The sequence below is a fragment of the Drosophila suzukii genome, chromosome X (assembly GCF_043229965.1).
Source record: "Drosophila suzukii chromosome X, CBGP_Dsuzu_IsoJpt1.0, whole genome shotgun sequence".
NCBI classification, from domain to species: domain Eukaryota; kingdom Metazoa; phylum Arthropoda; class Insecta; order Diptera; family Drosophilidae; genus Drosophila; species Drosophila suzukii.
The window spans coordinates 2,506,391-2,524,864 of NC_092084.1; the positions used below are offsets into that span (position 1 = coordinate 2,506,391).

Here is an 18,474-nt window from a genome sequence, read left to right on the forward strand (position 1 = left end):
AGATATATGTATTTTCAGAAGAATATTTTGTTTTTTAACCGTTCCAATGTTTTTGCGAGTCCTCAAAAATCTCCCCCTGCCACGCCCATGTCCCTCCCCTTCGCCACCCCTTTTTGGGAGTGTGTGTGTGTGCGTGGGGCGCTTATGGCTTTGTTTGCTACGTGGCCTGTTTTGCCAAGGGGGCGGCCACGCCCCTGCCGCATTTTCCGCCCCTCCCGCTCCGCCCCTGCTCGCTCCTCGCAATCAGTTACAGTCTCAGCTGTCAATAGATTGTTGACATTTTTTTCTTTATACTTTCCCTCCGTCGAAAGAGACAGCACCACTTTCCCCACAGAAAGAGAGGGGCGAAGTGTTGTTTGGGCCATGTTTTGTTGGCCGTTTTTTTGTTTACTGCTTAAATCTGCCAATTTACTCGTTTACGTTTGGGCTTTGTGTGTGGCAGTGTGTGTGTTTGCTAAGGAGCGTGGCGAACTGGGCGGAAAAGCGGAAAAGCGGGCACATGTGTGCGGAAAATTAATATCTGTGTCATTTTTTGGGTTAATAAGGCCAAATTGAGTATATGTGCGAGACACACTTAATTATCATCATATTTATGGCCGTCACGGGGGCGACACTTTGGTCCCATGTCCTTTCTTCGTTTTTTATGCCGTTTATTATGATTACGGGTAATTATATCTAATTTCTAATAGGGCGGAATGTTATCGGAGGAGCCAGCTGCACAGCAATTTCTTCAACATTTCACAATGTTTGTTGGGGAGTTAAAACAAACACTTCATACAAAGCGTTCATAATAAAAAAGGGGTTGTAAACAAATTTAAAAAATCATTGGACAAATGTTAGCTCTCAAATTCATTTTCGCTAAGTTAAAAATGAGTTTCCCTTGTATAACTTAAGTAACAGCTTTTTCAAAATTATAAATCCTGATTTGACATCTGTAATTTCTGAGAATCTAAAAACTAATTTAATTTGGATTTACATTAACAATACAAAATGGAGTTTCAAAATACAGAAATAAGTAAAAGATATTTTGATAAGGAGTCAAAGATCTGTTAATTTCTATTTAGACGTCATTGCTTCTTTGTCTAAATTGATTACTTCGAAGCACTCCTTTAAACTCATATTATCTTGGCATTTCCCCCACTTTTTCTGAGAGTCACCGTCTATTTCCTGGTGTCGATGATAAAGTGGATTAAGGGCAATTTAGTATTCGTCGGAAAATGACTGTTGAGAAGCCATCGACAGATGTCTGTCGTGTCCCGTAAGATATACGTAGATCCCCTCCATATATCCGCCGATGTCTCAGGTCAGTGCGAGTGTCTAATCTCCCGGCTGACTGTCTAATCGCATTTGATGATGACTCGACTTGACTCCACTCGATTCGATTCAATTCGACTCGACTCGACTCCATTCGATGCCATACGACTTGACTTTTCCCGGCTTTCCCTCCGCATTTCCCGTTTTCCTGGCAGAAAGCGGCCTTAATCAATCATTGGCCCTCCCTCTCGCCTCCCGAACTTATCTATTCGGTTTCAATTAATTTTCCAGCTTTTATGCCAGCTGCATTGGCCACAAAATTTTGTTTGGCCAAGAGTCAGGGTTTGATTGGGGATTCCCTGAACTTTGAACTGACCGAAAGCCCAGGCAATCGAAAGTTTGTCAAGTGTTTTGGGGTAAAAGTTTGGAAGTGACCTGAAAAGTGTGTTTGAGGAAATTTGATTCGATTAGATGGGATTTTTACTCCTGTTTTTGAACCTTTGTTGAGCAATATTTTGCGGAGCAAAGTTTCTTTTTGGGGCGGGCACACAGGTGCAAACAGAAGGTAAAACAACAGCAGTGGCCCAGCCTCAGAATTTGCATAAAAAAGTTTGTCATGCCCGAGGAAAAACGGGGAGAGTCGGGGAAAAGCCAGCACATGCATGTTTTTGTGTATATTAAAAATGAAAATGCTGCAAACGGTCGAGGAGCATCGGGAAAAGCCCCGTCTCCGGGTTCAACGTTACCGTCTGGGCTTTTCCATTTTCCCTTCAGGTGCGCATATAATATATATACATTTATGTATAAGTATATGCATGATCATGTCTGGATTAGCCTAATGAAAGCAAAGGCTCTGGCGAACAACAGCTGATTGAAAAGCCGGGAAAGCTGGCAAAATGTTAACAGTCAGTGCCAAGAAAGTGCTGTCATGAAAGGCGCTAAGACGCTGACAATGTGCGTTTTTCCTCGGGTGTTTTGCAAGTGGAAATTCAGCTGGGATTGGTTGCTTGTACCTGGAGTTCTTGGTTAAGGAACCCTTTTTATCATATTTAAAATAATTTTAAAAAATGTCTGTATGTAACATAGGACACTGAAATTATTCCACTATATTAATGTTTTTATAAATTATTTGTATGTAAGGGCAACTACTTCATGGTACATCAAATATTTTCAAAAGTGCATTTTTTAATTTAAAATATATTCTCAGATATATTTTAAAAATACTTTGGTTTTGTTAATTTTTTTTATTGTAGTATAATTATTTCTTTCATCTCGGAGAGGGCATTTAAAAGTCGACTTCTGCTGCGCAGCTTTTCCGCTCAAACAACATGTGCTTACATGTGTGTAAGCGCATTTTCCAACGTGTCGGGGGCTCTGACATGCTGACGGCAACATGCAACACGAGCCACCGTTCGCAGCAGCAACACCAGCGACATCAGCAACACAGACGTGCAACTACAAAGGGGAAAATGGGATGGGTTGGGGTTGGGTTTGGGGAAAACCTTACCATGAAAATCCTTCAGAGTCGCGTCGAAACATCCGCGTGACGACGTCATCGTCATCGTCATCGTCCTTGTCTTCCATTGTTGTTGCTGCCAGTAGTGTTGGCATTGTTGTTGCTAGTGTTGCTGCTGCTGCCGCCGGCAGACATTGCTGCAAAGATTTACGGAAAGTTTACAGCCTCAGACATTTGTTGTGGCTTTTATAAATTGTGTCTGTGCGTGGGTGCCAAGGTGTATTATTTTTCCCTCTATTTTTTGGTGGCTCAGGTGGTTGAAAGGGGGCGTGGCAGGGCCGTCTTTGTTGCACTGCAGTTGCAACAGCAGCAGCAGCAGCAGCAGCAACAGCAGCAACACGGAACACGTTAAGCGCATTGCCATTTGTGCCACATCACGGAGAAAGGTGGGGGAATCCCCTGCCACTGAACCATTCATGGGAATCCCCGCAGCTGCCAGCAAAAGTTGTCCAATTCACCAAACAAAACAAAGCAAAGAATGTATCGAGAAAAAACAAGCAGCTAAATATTATATATATATTTGTGTGTTTACAAAGGCGAAAATAAAAGAGGGAAACTGAATGCCTTTGTGCAACCGAATGGCTTAAGCGGGATTTATCGGCATGCCGAAAGGTGAATTCGATTGATGGCTCGATATGGATGAGCGATGATTGGGGCTATTATAGTAAGCGGAAATATATGAGTCCATCTTTTAGTTAACTGGCCGATTAATCTGCGGTTAAGGGGTAGTTACTTGCAAAGATTTAGTTACCTGTACAATTAACCAGTAGTTAAAGGAAAGCAACTTATAAAATATAGTCAATACTATACCTTTTCTAACATATTACCTTTAGTTAGGGCACCAAGTTAATTACATTTTTCTAATATCTAGGCATTAAATTTGATTTACTTAAGTTTGAAATTAATCAGTCTCTTAATATTTTAAATTTGATTTATTTGTATTACCTTATATTATTTCTGAGACAGTTATTTACACTTCATACACGCTTACTATTTGAGTTCCCTTATTTACTTGAATCCTAATTTATAGTAGAAATGCATCCCAGATCTCAGTTTAAAGGCGGACTGCATCTATAGCATTTCACGACTCCACGACTACATCCATCACCCATCAATTTTTCACATTTATCGATTACGGTTATTAATCATTCCCTTTCGGTGCGATTCGGTGCACCTTTGTCGACTCATTCGATGCTGAATCCTCGGCTTAAGCGCTTTCAGCTTGTTAAATGCGTTGCTGGCAAATTGCATTCCCCATTTCCCCCCATTTCCACCATTTCCCATTTCCCTGCCGTTTTCCACTGCCACCCACATTTTCCCACCCACTTCCTGACAGGACGCAGATGTTGCCGCGGTGGTGCGAGCGAGATGGATAGCTCAACTCGCGCTGTAATTAACATTAATTTCGTATAAACTTTGGCACATTGCGTATACGCCATGTGCGCCTGGCCTTTTCAATTGTCTGTCACTCGCAGTTATAATATCATACAGCATGCGCTGGGAATTGAGCCAGGAAGCAATATTTCAGGCTGTTCTTGAGCTTCAAGTCAAGACATTGGGCTCACAAAAATAAAAAAATATCTAAAATAAACATGGTTGCATCAAATTCAGGAAAAAACTGAAATATTACCTCTAAAAAATCCAATTTAAAATTGACTAAAATGTAGGATATGCTTAATTATATCAGTTTATAATAATAATATAATCATACGAGAGGTTAAAATATTTTCAGTACAATTTCAAAGAGTTCAAAATAATTCCTTCTGACGAAGTCGAAACTGAAGATTCTTTTTTATTAAGATTTCCCACTGTCATACAGTTACTTTCTCTCAGTGGAGTGGCGATGCTAGATTGTCGTAGCACACAAATTAACTCCGAGCACAATTGTTTTACACATTGTTGTCTGGCTTGTTGTTAAGACACCGGCAGGGAAATGGAAATCTTTCTGTGAACCCGATGCTTAACCCCCTGCTGCCCTGCGGGGTTTCCCCGTGTGTGCGTGTAAATATGCCAGCTCAAAGTTTAATTTTCCTCAATTAACCCTTCAGAACCCATGTCTTGTTTGTTCTTTCACGCGAACACCTCTGGATTCCCGATTCGTTGACTAATTTGGCTCTCCTTCTTTTCGTTACAGGTGAGTTTTGCCACTGACAATGGGTTAACCTCCCCCGACCGGCTGTCAAATTGTGAAAACTCAGTTAAAGCAAGGGTAAGCAATGGAAATCCGCCTTAAAGATGTCAGCAGAGGCGGGGATACAACGGCTTTGGCTTGTTTGCGATTTGCGGTTGGCTGCACTCTCGACTGACAATTGCAGCTCAAAAGCTCGAAGGGGGAAAGCAACAGACGCTGGACGGGCTGGAAAATGGGGGAAAGCCCGGGGAAATATGGCCAGGAAGAAGGTGGAGTCTTCCTCTCCAAGCTAATAAGTAAAAGCAAAGTAAAAGGGAGAAAGCCATAAACAAATGGCGCATGCACGTGACTCAACTCGTTTCTTTTATTGCTGCCCCAAGTTGCACGACAAAATTTTGAGGCGAAGTTCCTGAAAATATTGCTTAAGTTAGACAGCTTTCCTTATTTATTTTATAATTTTTTTTTATCATAAATTATTAAAATAATAATATTCCTTAAGAGAGATTTTAAGTGGGGTTTTATATAAACTTGCTGTTCTTGAAACCTTAAAAAAATAACTAACTATTATTTTGTGATTTCTATCAAAAAATTAAGTTGTTTTTTTTCTTTCAATTTTTATAATACATACTTGTTGGTTTTAGTCTGCGCCGGTTTATTCCATTGTCGATTTGAAACCATAGGAGTTGCCGGTGGACGGCAGTGGAAATGGGGGCGTGGCTGCAGGGAGTTCGGAGTCCTAGTCCGACTATTGCTCTCTCCCTCTGACGCCAGCAGCCCTCTCTTTCTAGCCTTTATCTGCATTTCGTTGTTCTACAGAGGGAACTTGAGTTTTGTTTGTATTTAGCTTTGTCTTGTATGTTGACACATTTTTCTTTCGCATTTTCCTTTGTGTATGTGTGTGTCTGAAACCGGAAATTACAAATGCAACAAAATGTTCTCCAGGGTTTTGATGTTGTTGTCACAGTTGCGGCACAGGAATTCCCCAGAAATCGACACTAAAAGGAATAATCCTATCATATCCAAAACATTAAATCAAACAGAACTATTAAATTAAAAATAATCACCTAAAACTAGAAAACAACATATAGAAAACAGCTATACCGAGTGTTTTAGACTAATACAATTAATAGCTATTAAAATAGTAAACATTTTTATTAAAATATATTTCAATCACATAGACATTGAAAGAAGAGAATATTATTATTATATTATATTATCCATACCAAATATGAGATAATATTATATTTAAAAGCACCTTTTCAAATGTATCTAGTAAGCAGTAGATATTTCCTTCATCATACCAGTAACACTTATCCAGTACACCAGTAAGAAACCATTGAAGTATAAATCAGTAGTGAGATCTTTCAACACAACAGTATCATTCGATTTTGAGCGGTAAACACTTCGACTCGCACAAAATCTCCCATAAAATCCCCAGTTCAAAACACATTTTCCAAAAGCAGAAGGCATTTTCCGAAATGGAGAGCGACGAGGGCGTGGGCGAGCGACCATCGACTTCTGGGGGCAAGGCCATGGACAGCGGATCGGGGATCGGGATGTCGGCCATCCTGGGCTACGCCCAGTCGGAGTACTCGCTGGACACCAGCTCTGGGGCCGTGATGGCCAGTCGGCGGCACCTGGAGAGCGAGAACGACGGGAATGCCACCGACGAGGAGGTTGAGATCTGCATAACCCGCCTCAACTTCCTGCCCGATCGGGCCAGGCGACTGTACATGGACTGCCAGCTGTCGCTTCCGGCGGGCGGAAGTGTCCCGATGCGCGGCGGGGCGGAGACTCTTTCCGTTTCCGCCGTGGAGAGCAGCAGTTCGCCGGAAGTGCGCTATGAGCGCCAGAGAAACACGGCCGCCGAAGTGCAGAAGTACTGGCGCCTGCAGAAACTGGCCTTCGCCTGCCCCCTCGGCAACTGCGATTTGGTGGTCAATCCCGGCAGTCTCCTGAGCCACTGCCTCACGTCGCACGAGGATGTGATCAGCGTGGAAATGAAGGTCGGCGAGGCCAGGGGCCTGAAGCTCATGGGCAAGTCCATGCCAGAATCGCGGGACAAAAGCCAGTGCGTGGGTCTGCTGATCTACGAGAGCGGCAGGCAGGTGGCTCTCAACTCCAATCTGCCCAGGATCTACACGGACTGGGAGTGCCGTCTGCCCGTCCTCATAATGTTGTGGAAGACCTCCTGGGACTCCATGCCCGGCAGTCCGCGGGTCACCCATCTCTACATCCTCTGGCTGCTCTGTCCCCAGGCTCAGTCGCCCCTGCAGGTGACCGTCTCGACAGAGGCGGGTCTTCCGGGAGCGCCCCGCCGCCAGGTGATCCACACCTGCTCCGACTCGGAGACCATCGAGAAGTGCGACCTGCTCTCCGACAGCCCGCTCTTCATGCGGTTCACCCATCGCGAGATGAAGGAGCACACCGAGGACTACTCTCAGGACATCGAGCTGCAGTTCACCATCCACGAGGATGAGACAGTGGTGGCCCCCAACTCTCCAGAACCGATGAAGGAGGATCCTTTGGACCCAGATGAGGAGCAAACTACGGTGGAAATCGAGGTGATTGCCGACATTGAAGTACTGCCAAGTGAGGAGACATCCAAGGAGGAGCTTGGCATGGAGGAAGCTGAAGAACCAACTAAAGACTCCACTGAAGATCCCACTGATGATCCAACTGAAGATTCCACTGAAGCCCCCACGGACGATCCATTCGGAGATCCCTTTAGAGATACCTCAGAATTCGCCGAACAATCCCAGTAAAATCGTGTTTTTAATCCCATTTTATTCACTTGCATATGTATTCAGCCCTTTTCCAAAAGAGATTTTTATTTATGATTTTAAATTGGACCCAAAATTAAGTCAGTGTGGAAAATAAAGCAAAATAAAGAAACTTTATATTTACGAATTTAAGTTTTTAAAGGAAGCCTAAAATTAATTAGAACTAAAAAATAAATAGCGAAAAGTCATTTGACCTTTAGAGAATTTGAAACCCTTTTTGCCCACACTCATGCGATTTAAATATTCCCTATTAATTAAAAGATGGTCGCTTGTGTACGCATTTCCCTGTCAATTTTGACACTTTCAATTACAGAGAAATGAGCATAAAACTGCAATTAATTTAGTTTATTTAAAACAAAGTTTGGCTCATCCAATTATTTAGTTAAAATGAGACTGGAAACAAAATAGTTTGGAAATGCCATGAAATCAGCTCTTTGAGCACAAACTTCCGGGCATGCAAAAGTGCAGCATACCTACTATAATTTTGTGTAATTTTCTCGACCAGACTGACAGCTTAATTTAATTATTCTTGAACACAAATGTTGTGGCAAACTCGCCCACTTAACCCACTGTGTGTTTGCTTGGCCAAAAAGCAGTTCGCCTGAAATTTTTTGCTTACGCCGCAGAGTATGCAACATGTTTGCCATGTGGCAAAGTCGCAAAGTGGGGGGCGGGGCGTCGAGTGAGAGGGGGTTTTGGGGGCTTTTGGTGTCCAGGTCGTTGGCAGCCATTAGCAGAAATGTCGTCGCAAAAAGGGGGCGTTTCGGGCTGAGGGTGGAGTAACTGCATCAACAACTTTTTAACCAACTTGCCAGCCCAGACTAACAAGACCGCAGAAGTTGTGGGCAGGGGCGTAGGGAACGGGGGGCAAACTAACTAACTCGATGCTTTCGCCTGCCACTTGTAATGTAGCGTTATTGTTGCAACAACATAGGCGGGGGTAGTGGGGCAGTGGGGGTGGGGTCATTTTGGCTCCTTTGTCCGCGAAATACTTTTTCCTCCTATTTTTTGACTGCAAAAAAATTGTAAGCTCAACTTCAGCTGCAGAGATTTTTCGGTCAGCGTTAATGCAGCAGTGTTAACCCCTAAAAGCCCCCCTACTTCACCCATCCCTCTTCAAAGGACGCTGAACGCTTTATGGCCAAAGCTCCAAGCACTGGGAAAAAATACTGGTTAAGATATCCTAACAAAGTTTTCTTTCTTGAATCATAATAGCTGATTTATACTTCAAATTAAGTAGAAGTAAAGGCATTACGCATTATTATAGCACAGTATTAAATATATTTATAAAAATATAATTAATAAGTAGCAATTATTACGTGTAAAAATATCTAACATTCTTTATAAAACATAGCCATATTTTTATAAATACAATATTTAGTATTTAAATAAATGGTTTTTTAAAAAATAATAACTTTACACCTTAAATATTAATTACCCCACAAATCAGTAGGGTTAAGAAATCACGTTTGGTTTCTAAAAATATGCAACAATATATTGTGTATTCAGAATTTATTGAAGTTATTTAGGTAGATGACTATTTTTATTCACTGCATACTTTTAGGCGCTTAGGTGACATAGTAATTATATGAAATCATGTTTAAATGTCATTTTAAGTGTCTAAAAGTATGCAACGATAAATTTTATACTCGGAACTTCAATGAGTTCATTCGAAAAGACGACTATATTTACCGACTGCATACTTTTGGGCGCCTAAAACCGAACTAATTACATGAACCCAATATGGGCTGGGATCATTTTCTGACGCACGATCTCCCCCTTTTTTGGGCAGTGCATCCCCGCGGTCAGTTCCATTGCGGTCTGCTCATCTGTGTCCGTGTCTGCCAAGTTTTGGTGCCCCCCTGAGCCCCGCCCGCAGCCCCTGCCAAATAGTTGGCAACTTTCTGTGTGTGTACTATATAACACAGGGTCCCCCTCGGACACTTTAAATTGCACACAAATTGGCAGAAATGGCTGTTGCCAGAGTTCCATTTTTGGCCGTTGCCGCTGCCTTTGACAAGTTTTTGCCTGCGAAAGTTGCTTTTCCACACAAAACGGGATAAAAAGAACGCATTTTAATAAAACTAAGACAATAACGACTTTGTGTCTCCTTTTGTTCGCTAGTTTTCCCTGCATTTTTTGCCGATATTTCCCCGGCTTTGTCACCCATTTTTATTTATTCTTTTCTGTTTTTTGTCTGGTCTTCTTGACTTGGAGAATTAAGTGCTGTGGTTTGATGTTGTCCATTGGCCAGCCGCAAAATAAGTGGCAATTGAACATTTGATTGCACAGTCAGTCGGAGAAGTTTGCCGCCGATCTTGGAACTTTGAAACACTTATTATTCAACACCCCAATTGCCTGGCCTTAATTATTATATCTGCTTAATTTGTGTGTTCGTTTGTTTGTTTGTTATTTGCCAACTTAACTGGCACAACATTCGGCTATAATTGTTGTACAAATTGTAATTTGTTCGCCTGTCTTGCCGGCCCTTAACCATTAATCATACAATGGCATTCAATTTATGTTTATTTGTTTTCATGGTTTGTTGTTTTTCGTTTGAACAGGCCAACTAACCAATTAAATAATGTAATTTCAATTTGCATTGACAGAAACAGGGCAGAAATTTGCACGATAGTGTTGCCTGCTTTTTGGTGCGGCTTCTGGCGGAGGGCCTTGTTTTAAATTGTTTAATATTTTTGTTTAAGCTAATATTGGGCTAGCGATTTCCATTACTGATTGGATACGTAAATAAAAGATAGTGCAAATAAAGAGGAGAGCTCCAAATAAAATACCTAATTTAATTCGGTGCGATGTGGATCAATATTTAACCTGGGTTGGGCGATTAAAGAATAACATCTATCCCAGTGCTACAAGCCTGAAAATGTTTTTATCGCATTATGATTTGTCAAGTTTAGGCAATGCATTTATGTTATGTGTTTTTAAGTTCTTACTATTTAAGTAAAGGGATTTTTTATAGTTTGGTTCAAACTAAATGGTTGGGTATCTAATGCTGTAAGACGTTGAAGTATTTATTCCTGTTGGAGCGTAAGTAAATTTATAGTTATCCTGTTATTATTATTTCTTAAAGTAATTACTTATTTCTTTAGCAATATTCAACATACGATTTTCAAAATTGTATATTACGTTTTCACTGAACTTCGACAGTTTTTTGGATCATATTTTCTAATTGAGCCATTAAATATTGTATGACTCCTTAAACATTTTTTAAATGGAGCATCATTCGAAATACCTAACAGTCAAGCATCGTTGTTAATATATTAAAATAACTAAAATTTCATTGGAAGGGACCGAAATAAATCATTTTGTGTAAGTTTTCTTGTTAAAAGTTATAACTTACATCTGTCAATAACATCCCCTATTCTTGTCTATTCAAAATAGGGCTAAATATTAGTTAGTTTGATTAAAAAAAAATGTTTAAAAATCTATAAATAAAGGGAATTACAAAAAGGAACAGATATAGAATCCTTTCGGTCTTGTATTTTAATACAAATATATTTTAAAAACCTTTGTAATGTATTGGTCATTGTTTAGGACAACTATTCGTGGGCTGTTGCTGCGACATCCATCAAATATTGGTATTTAAAAGCTGGCAACTGGTAATTTCTGGGTCACTTGCCGGGCCACGTTCTCCAGTGCTCCAGTGCTCCGCCATTCGCAGGAGCAGGAGCAGGACAATAAACGCCAGCAGTCACCCTTTGTCCTGGGTCCTGCGTCCTGCGACCTGCATCCTGGAAGGGGGTGCCCTGCGCCAGGCAGGCTGCGTGAATTACGAGGTTAATTAGAAGTTTGACACGAGGCATGGGGCACTTACAATATGTACATGGAATAAATATATATGCGCACACAGGGTCCAAACGAGGAGGCTGCTGGAGGATCCTGGGTGCTGGGTCCTGGGTCCTGGGTCCTGGAACAGGAGCAGCTGTCGTTGCAGTTCGAGGCACGTACGTGGCCCACACACACACACACACACACACACAGACAAACTAACACACACACAGTCTGCATAAATAATGCAAGAGTGTGAAAAGACACACACTGACGCAGGGCAACATTTGCTTAGCTTTGCAGGCAGCAGTTTTCAATATCAGCCTAGCAACTGAGCTGGGAAATGGAAAAGCCCCTGCCGCCTCCCCCTCCCACTCCCACTGCCACGCCCACTTGGCCAGCTTGCACTTGTTTATCATTTATTACTGCAGTCGGAAAATCTGTTTCAGCTCCTTCTGCATTTCACATTGTTTGTCTTCTGTACACTCGCCCATGTTTTCCTACCATTCCATTTGGCCCGGCATTTCACCAGAGTTTTTCTAGATTTTCCACTCCTGCTGACATTTTTGCTGGCTGCTGAAAATGTTAAATTGAATGTGGCAAAAGGTATTTTTGGACGATAAAAATGGTAAATGTCACCAGAGGTAACTAAATTGTGTTTATAAATGTTGTTTGTCCTGCGATTCGGGTCGTTGGTTGGCCAGGAATTAAATTTGCTCAAGGGTCCGTGTCAAATAGACGGCATTAAATTGGGGAAAATGTTGATAGAGAAATAGAGAGAATTAAATACCAATATTTAGGGTTTCCATTCGATAAATAATTGAATTAGATTTAGCAGGCCTCCCTCTGGTGTTCTTATTTTTTCTAGAATTATTGTAGAGCATTCTGTTAGAAACAATTTTATCTTAATTTATTGTAGACCTCATAGTTTCCTTTTTTATATTTTAGATGTTAATATAACACCGCTCCATCCAATTTAATGCCCATTTTACACTGTTTTCAAGTTTTAAATGTTGCGAATCGGGGGTGGTCTTTAATTTAATTTAATTAAATTAAATTTAGCAAATATATATGCAGGCGCAGCAATTCAATTTCATAACCAAAAGTGGAGGGCACACACAGACGGGCACGCACACAACTGCAGGTGCAATTGCATCTGCATCTGTATCTGTGTGGGTGGCTGCGTGGGTGTGTGAGTGTGTGAGTGTGTGGGTGTGCACCTCGCTTCTTGTTCGGTTGATAAAGTTCATTTACCTTTTGGCGTTTATCTAAATGCCCCCTCTCTTTCTGGCTGCCTAGTGCCGTCTCCCTCTTGCAGTGGCAAAAGTGTAATTGTCTATCTTATGCTTTACATTTGCACACAGATACACACGTGCACTGGGAGAGAATCTATCTAGAAATAGGAAATGGTAAAACCATTTGAAATATAAGAATAAATTACTTTTTCACTTTTGATTTAATAAATACTTATTAATAGGTATCTATTTTTTAAGTTTGCTTTAACTTTGTTTACTTGCATCCGTGAAGTCTGCGACTTCCTTTATCCTTTTCTCCCAGTGTCTACCCCCTTGAATGTGTGTGCTCTTGAGCATGTGTGTGTGTGTGCTTGAGTGTGTGACATTAGTGCAGCGGGTCATGCCCACTCTTCCTCTTCTTCGCCTTCTGCAGCTGGCATTTTCGCGCAATTTGAACTTGGTTTTATGGGCAAAGTCGCAACAAAATGAAATTTGCAAAATTAAGCCAAACTCGGATGGGTAAAGTTTTAATTTTGGATTTCAGTTCAAAGCATTTCTAGTTGGACAGGGCTAGCTTGAAACTTCTCTGCTCGCTGCCTTCAATTTTCTCCCAACCATTTAATTTATTTATAATATGATCAATTAAAACGAGACAATCTGAGAAAAAATGTGGGCTTAATTTATTTGTTTAATAGTTTTGGTTGCTCCCCGCCATTAAGTTGCTTTGATTATTTTATACCGGGCCGATGGGCAAAAGGGAAAACCAATGCAATGCCGACTTAATAAAGGCTTTCATAAATATGCGGAATATCCCTTGCAATTAACCCATTTGGAATTTAATTTCGAGTTTGTTTCGCTTTCGATTCAATTTCCATTTCCAATTTGATGCAATTAGCTGAAGTTCTGTGCAGAGAGCGAGCCCGATAAATTGAATTTAATTTGCCCGCCTTTCCCCATTTTATTCCGCCTCAAAGGTATATATTCGCGAATATATATATGTATATATTCGCGCAAATATCGGGCATTGTGCGGTTGTTGCAGTTAACATTTATTGCCTTTTTATACCTTCGCGCTGTTAAATGAAATGTTTTATTTCCCATTTTGCAAGGGGGCTGTGGGGCTGAGGGGCTGAGGGGCTGTGGAAACCCTCTTGGCATTCCATTTCAATTTCACTTGAAAATGCACTTCGAATCGCACACAAACACATCGGATCGCGAGCCACTCGGAAATCAGAGAAATCAGAGGAGCGCGGCCAAACGCAATTACACGGTCCCGGCTGCCATGGGTTAAGGCAGTGTGGGGTTAAGGGTAGCGGGGGTGGGGCAGCTGGTCCATATAAAGCATGGGCAAAACTTCATTACTAATTCCATTTCGAGCACAAATTCACCCACATATGCTCGCAAATGCCATTGGAAATTGTACGCAATTTATTTTTGAAATCTCATCTGCAGATGGGAGGAATTCCATGGGTTCTGCGGTGGGCTAGAGTTCGATTTCGGGATAATCAAAGGGAAAATTGCCAACGTGCTGGCGAAAAATTGAAGATTGTGAGATTTCAAGATTTTAATTTTAGCCAAGGTAAAACTTTAGGTTTAACTTTTTATATTTTTTAAATATTTTTATATATATGCAAGCTATATTTGTATATATTTTTCAATAAATTAATTTATTTTTGGATCCAACTAAATCCAATCTAGACACTTTCTCTCAATTATTGCACACTAAGTGAAATCTGTAAAAAAAACTTTTACATCTCATCTCATTTGCACCGGTTTTCCTTCACAGCCCAAGGATTTTCGCGTCCCCAAATTCAAGTGAAAAACGGAGAACCGTTCGCGAATTTATTCATCAATTTGTATTCCCATTCCGCGGTTCAATCAATTGTTGCCGGTCTCTCTATTTCTCTAGCCGCCTATTTCCCTGGCAATATCTCCTCTATCGCTTCTTCCGCCACTCGGCAACCGCTTTTCCCCCCAGTTTTTCCCCAGTTTTCCATGGCTTTTCCTTTTGCTGCTCACGATTTGGTGCACCCAATCGACCCAGAAACCCAGTTATTTACTTAGAAGCGCCTTTTAACATTTCTTTTTTTGCCACTGCTGCCGCTTCTTCTTCTTCTGCTGCTGCTGTTGCAACGGTTTAATGGCAACTTGGCGTCGCAGTCGCAGTCAACGTCGCAGTCGCTGCAGTCGGCTTTTTGCATTAAATCAACGCGCGACCACCGCCAACAATAATCAACAAAACAGAGCGCACAGAGAAAACTTTGGCCGCAATAAAAGCCGGCACCACCCCCACCCAATTTCCCAGGATTTTCCACATCCCACACTGCAACAAAAATCGAGATTATTTGATTTGTCATTCTTTTCACACTTTACACTTGCGTGGAAAGTTATTAATTTTAAAAAAATGATAATAATACAAAAATAACCTATTTTGTTAAAATTAAAAATGATATTTTCTGTCCGATTGCTATATTTTATGCAATAAATATTTCTTGCATATTTTAAATATATTTTATTGATCAAATAAGATCATATTTTAGCCTGGCCCACTTTATTCTTTGCAGTGTACGCAGCCCACAATGCAGTGCAACCAATCTCAATTGCAATTCGAACTCCAATACGAGAATTCGTTTCAATTTGTTGGTCACCCAACATCCATCGCCCCCTTTTTTGCGGAACCAACCGCAATCGTTGGGGATTTTTGATGGGGGGAAGGGGCATAGACAGGTGGGTGGGCTTGCCAGTGGGTGGCTACCATCCTGCCGAGAATTGATTCGCGCCGAGTCGCGCCGCATGCAAATAAGGTCAACGTGCGCTGGCCAAAAGCCGCCAGTCAGTCAAGGAGCGGCTGAGACGAATGCGGCTGAGCCAGCGGCCCATTCAGGCGCTGCACTGCGAGAAAATGGGGTTCTAAGCAGCCAAAAAAAATATATGTGCCAAATTCAGATGAAGCTCCTTGGGGAATACAGTATGGGTCATGTTCAAGATAATATTTTATTAAGTATTATTTATTAAACAAGCAAAAAAGATACAACTGTACAGATCCCGGCTTAGAACTATAACATACCATACTTTTAACCACTATGTGCGAGACTTCAAGTTTATTAGTTATGAAACACACTGAAAAGGTGAAGCTTAAGCGGTTTCCGGCTTATAAATATGTAGCATTCTTTTGGTCACCTTTGTGCAAGATTTTTGTGGCACAGCTTATTAATGTGGCAGACGTTGTATCTTAAAATGTGATTGCCTTTTAAAATGCTTTGTAGAAATCCATTACTACTGCTCCTTATCTTGCAGTGCAGCAGTGCCGGAAAGTATGCAACACTGCGCCAACCGCTTGACTGAATGACGGTTGATGGTTGGGTGGGAAGGGAATGGGTTCCGGGTGGTTTTCGGGTTGTTTTCAGGGGGTTTCGGGTGGTGCGGTGTGGGGTCTTAGTGTCGGTTGCCTTGTCTGTGGCGCTTGTTTGCCACGTTGCCATTTGGCACATTTCGAATGAGCGAACGAACGAATGAGCGTGGCACAGAACAAGATGAACCGGCGGAAGGGGAATGGAAGGGGTATGGAAGGGGTATGGAAGGGGTATGGAAGGGGAACGGAAGGGGTATGGAAGGGGAACGGAAGGGGAACGGGGACTTCTCTTTGGTCTTTGCCGTTGTTGTGCAATTGCAAACATTTAGCATGGCGACCTAAAACAGTTGGCACACAAACGAACACGCTACAACCGGGAAAAGCGAGGAGAGGTCTTTAAAATGGCGCAAAAAGAAAGTGTGGGGAAAGTGGGCGCAGGAAAAGCTGGGCGGAAAACCATAAATTCAAATCGAAATGAATAATTGAGTCGGTAGCAATGACCACCAAAACCTAGTGATTCTAGGCGTCATTGCATCGTTGTAATATTTGTAGATATAACAAACTTTAAGTAAGTCTTGTTTTTTCTTGGAAATCCCCATTTAAGTAATCAAAAAGTCGCTTGGATGTATCATAAATTTCTTAAGACTCACTTTATTTTGATATTTTTGCTTTCAATAGAACTCGCCATTTAATTAAAGCCATGTACCATTTATAAATTGCATAAACACCTGGAGCCATTCACAAATTGCTGTGAATTGAATGAATAAATGAACTGGGGGCCGAGGACCATCTTCATATCCCCCTTTTCATTTCATATAACCGGTATATATTTTCGCATTTATTCAGGCTCAGGCTGTGAATAACATTTACCCACCCACTCGAGCGCCTGGATGGAACTCACAAATCAACAAATTTGAGATTTAAATTCAGTTTACCCACCACACGAATCCCCCCTTTTATCCGCAACCTGTTAATGGCTTGCATTTTCATTCATACAAATCTCATAATGGATAGTGCGACAGAGACAGCCAGAGGGCGAACGAGAGAGATGGAGGTGACAGGTGGACTGGTGGGGGAAAATTGCATTCTAATGAAAAGCATTTAAGACAAAATCAACAACAGAATTGGCCAAAAAACGCAAACAAATCCGGAGTGGCAGGTGGGAGAATTCAGTGGATTTTTGGCCAGGATGAGTGGTTTTTGGTGGCTTTTTTGGGGCCTGCACTGAGTGCAGTGTTTTAGTTTTTGCTCTCCCAATCAATGAACTCGTTTCCGTAGTCTTTCTAGCCGTGATCTATCATTTATATACTTTAATATATAATTTTTATAACTGCCATCGGTAAAATAAAAATGTGTTCAAAAAGAATATACTAATCCATTCATATTATCCATATCCCTAATATTTCTAAAAATACTATATTATTTATTTAATTTTGTATCATAATCAAAGATACTTTATATTAATATTTCTTTTGTTCACGATCAAAATCAAAGTTTATTTATGCATTAAATTCCTGTATTTTCTTATTTCCTTTAATATTTGCGATTATCGCCACAATATTTCCATTTCGCTACATCAGAAGTGATCGCATTTTGAAATTAGATCTTAAAGCAGGGTATTTCGCATGTTGGTTATAGAACACTAACTCTATTTTCAATTCGTTGCCACAGTACACGAAATGGATCAAAATGCGCTCTATTTGGCAACAACAATGGGCGCGAGCAGGAATCTGTCGAGGGGAAAATGTGGGAAAATGGAAAAGTGGAAAAGTGGAAAAGTGGGGGCTTGTTAAGCCCTGTAAGTGGAACAGCAAAAGCATGGGAAAGCGCGGGGGCCGGGAGAACTCTCGCTTCGTTTCAATCAATTAAGCGCCAATAATTAATTCAATTGATTTCATTTCAACCGGGATTGCCCCCTCGGTTTTTACCACCCGCCGCCACCCCCTTTGGAGCGCCATAATGTCGCTGGGGGTGGAAAGTCGGGGGTGGAAGAGGAAGCTGCCGAATGTCTAAGGCCATTTGAATGTCGAGCGCCATTAATTCATTTTAAAATTTATGGCTTACAAACTTGCCTCACTCATTGTGAAACCGAGCTGAGTTTGCAACTCAGCGACTAAAAATATACATTTATTTATCATATTATATAAGCACATGCCAGTAAGGTCCTAAGTTCTCTGTTAGTTTTGCAGAAATTAGAAAGGGACACCCTGCGTATGCGTGATATTGCTCAAATACGAATTGTAGGCATCTATAATCGTTTTTATAGCCAGCCACACTGGTCCACCCTGTATATTTATATAAATTATTGCAGATTTATATTTTTGGGTCTCTGCGGTAATTTAATGGCTTCGACAGCTGCTTCGGGATTGAATTCGTGCGGGTGGGGGTTTAATTTTAATGGCACGGCTTTCAGGGGCC

General features: G+C 41.3%; 2 protein-coding genes across 5 annotated transcripts in view; both read left to right on the plus strand.

Annotated features, from left to right (window-relative positions):
* Positions 1–18,474, plus strand: part of shakB (shaking B) — a 173,011-nt gene that overhangs the window by 63,448 nt on the left and 91,089 nt on the right. The gene's annotated exons all lie outside the window — the stretch shown is intronic.
* LOC108015280 (uncharacterized) lies at positions 6,206–7,799 on the plus strand. The gene has a single exon (XM_065867747.2). The coding sequence runs from the start codon at positions 6,380–6,382 to the stop codon at positions 7,664–7,666; it is 1,287 nt and encodes a 428-aa protein (XP_065723819.2). The 5' UTR covers positions 6,206–6,379; the 3' UTR covers positions 7,667–7,799.

Coding starts and splice junctions, on each gene's coding strand:
- LOC108015280 (XM_065867747.2), top strand. CDS start 6,380: ATGGAGAGCGACGAGGGCGTGGGCGAGCGACCATCGACTTCTGGGGGC.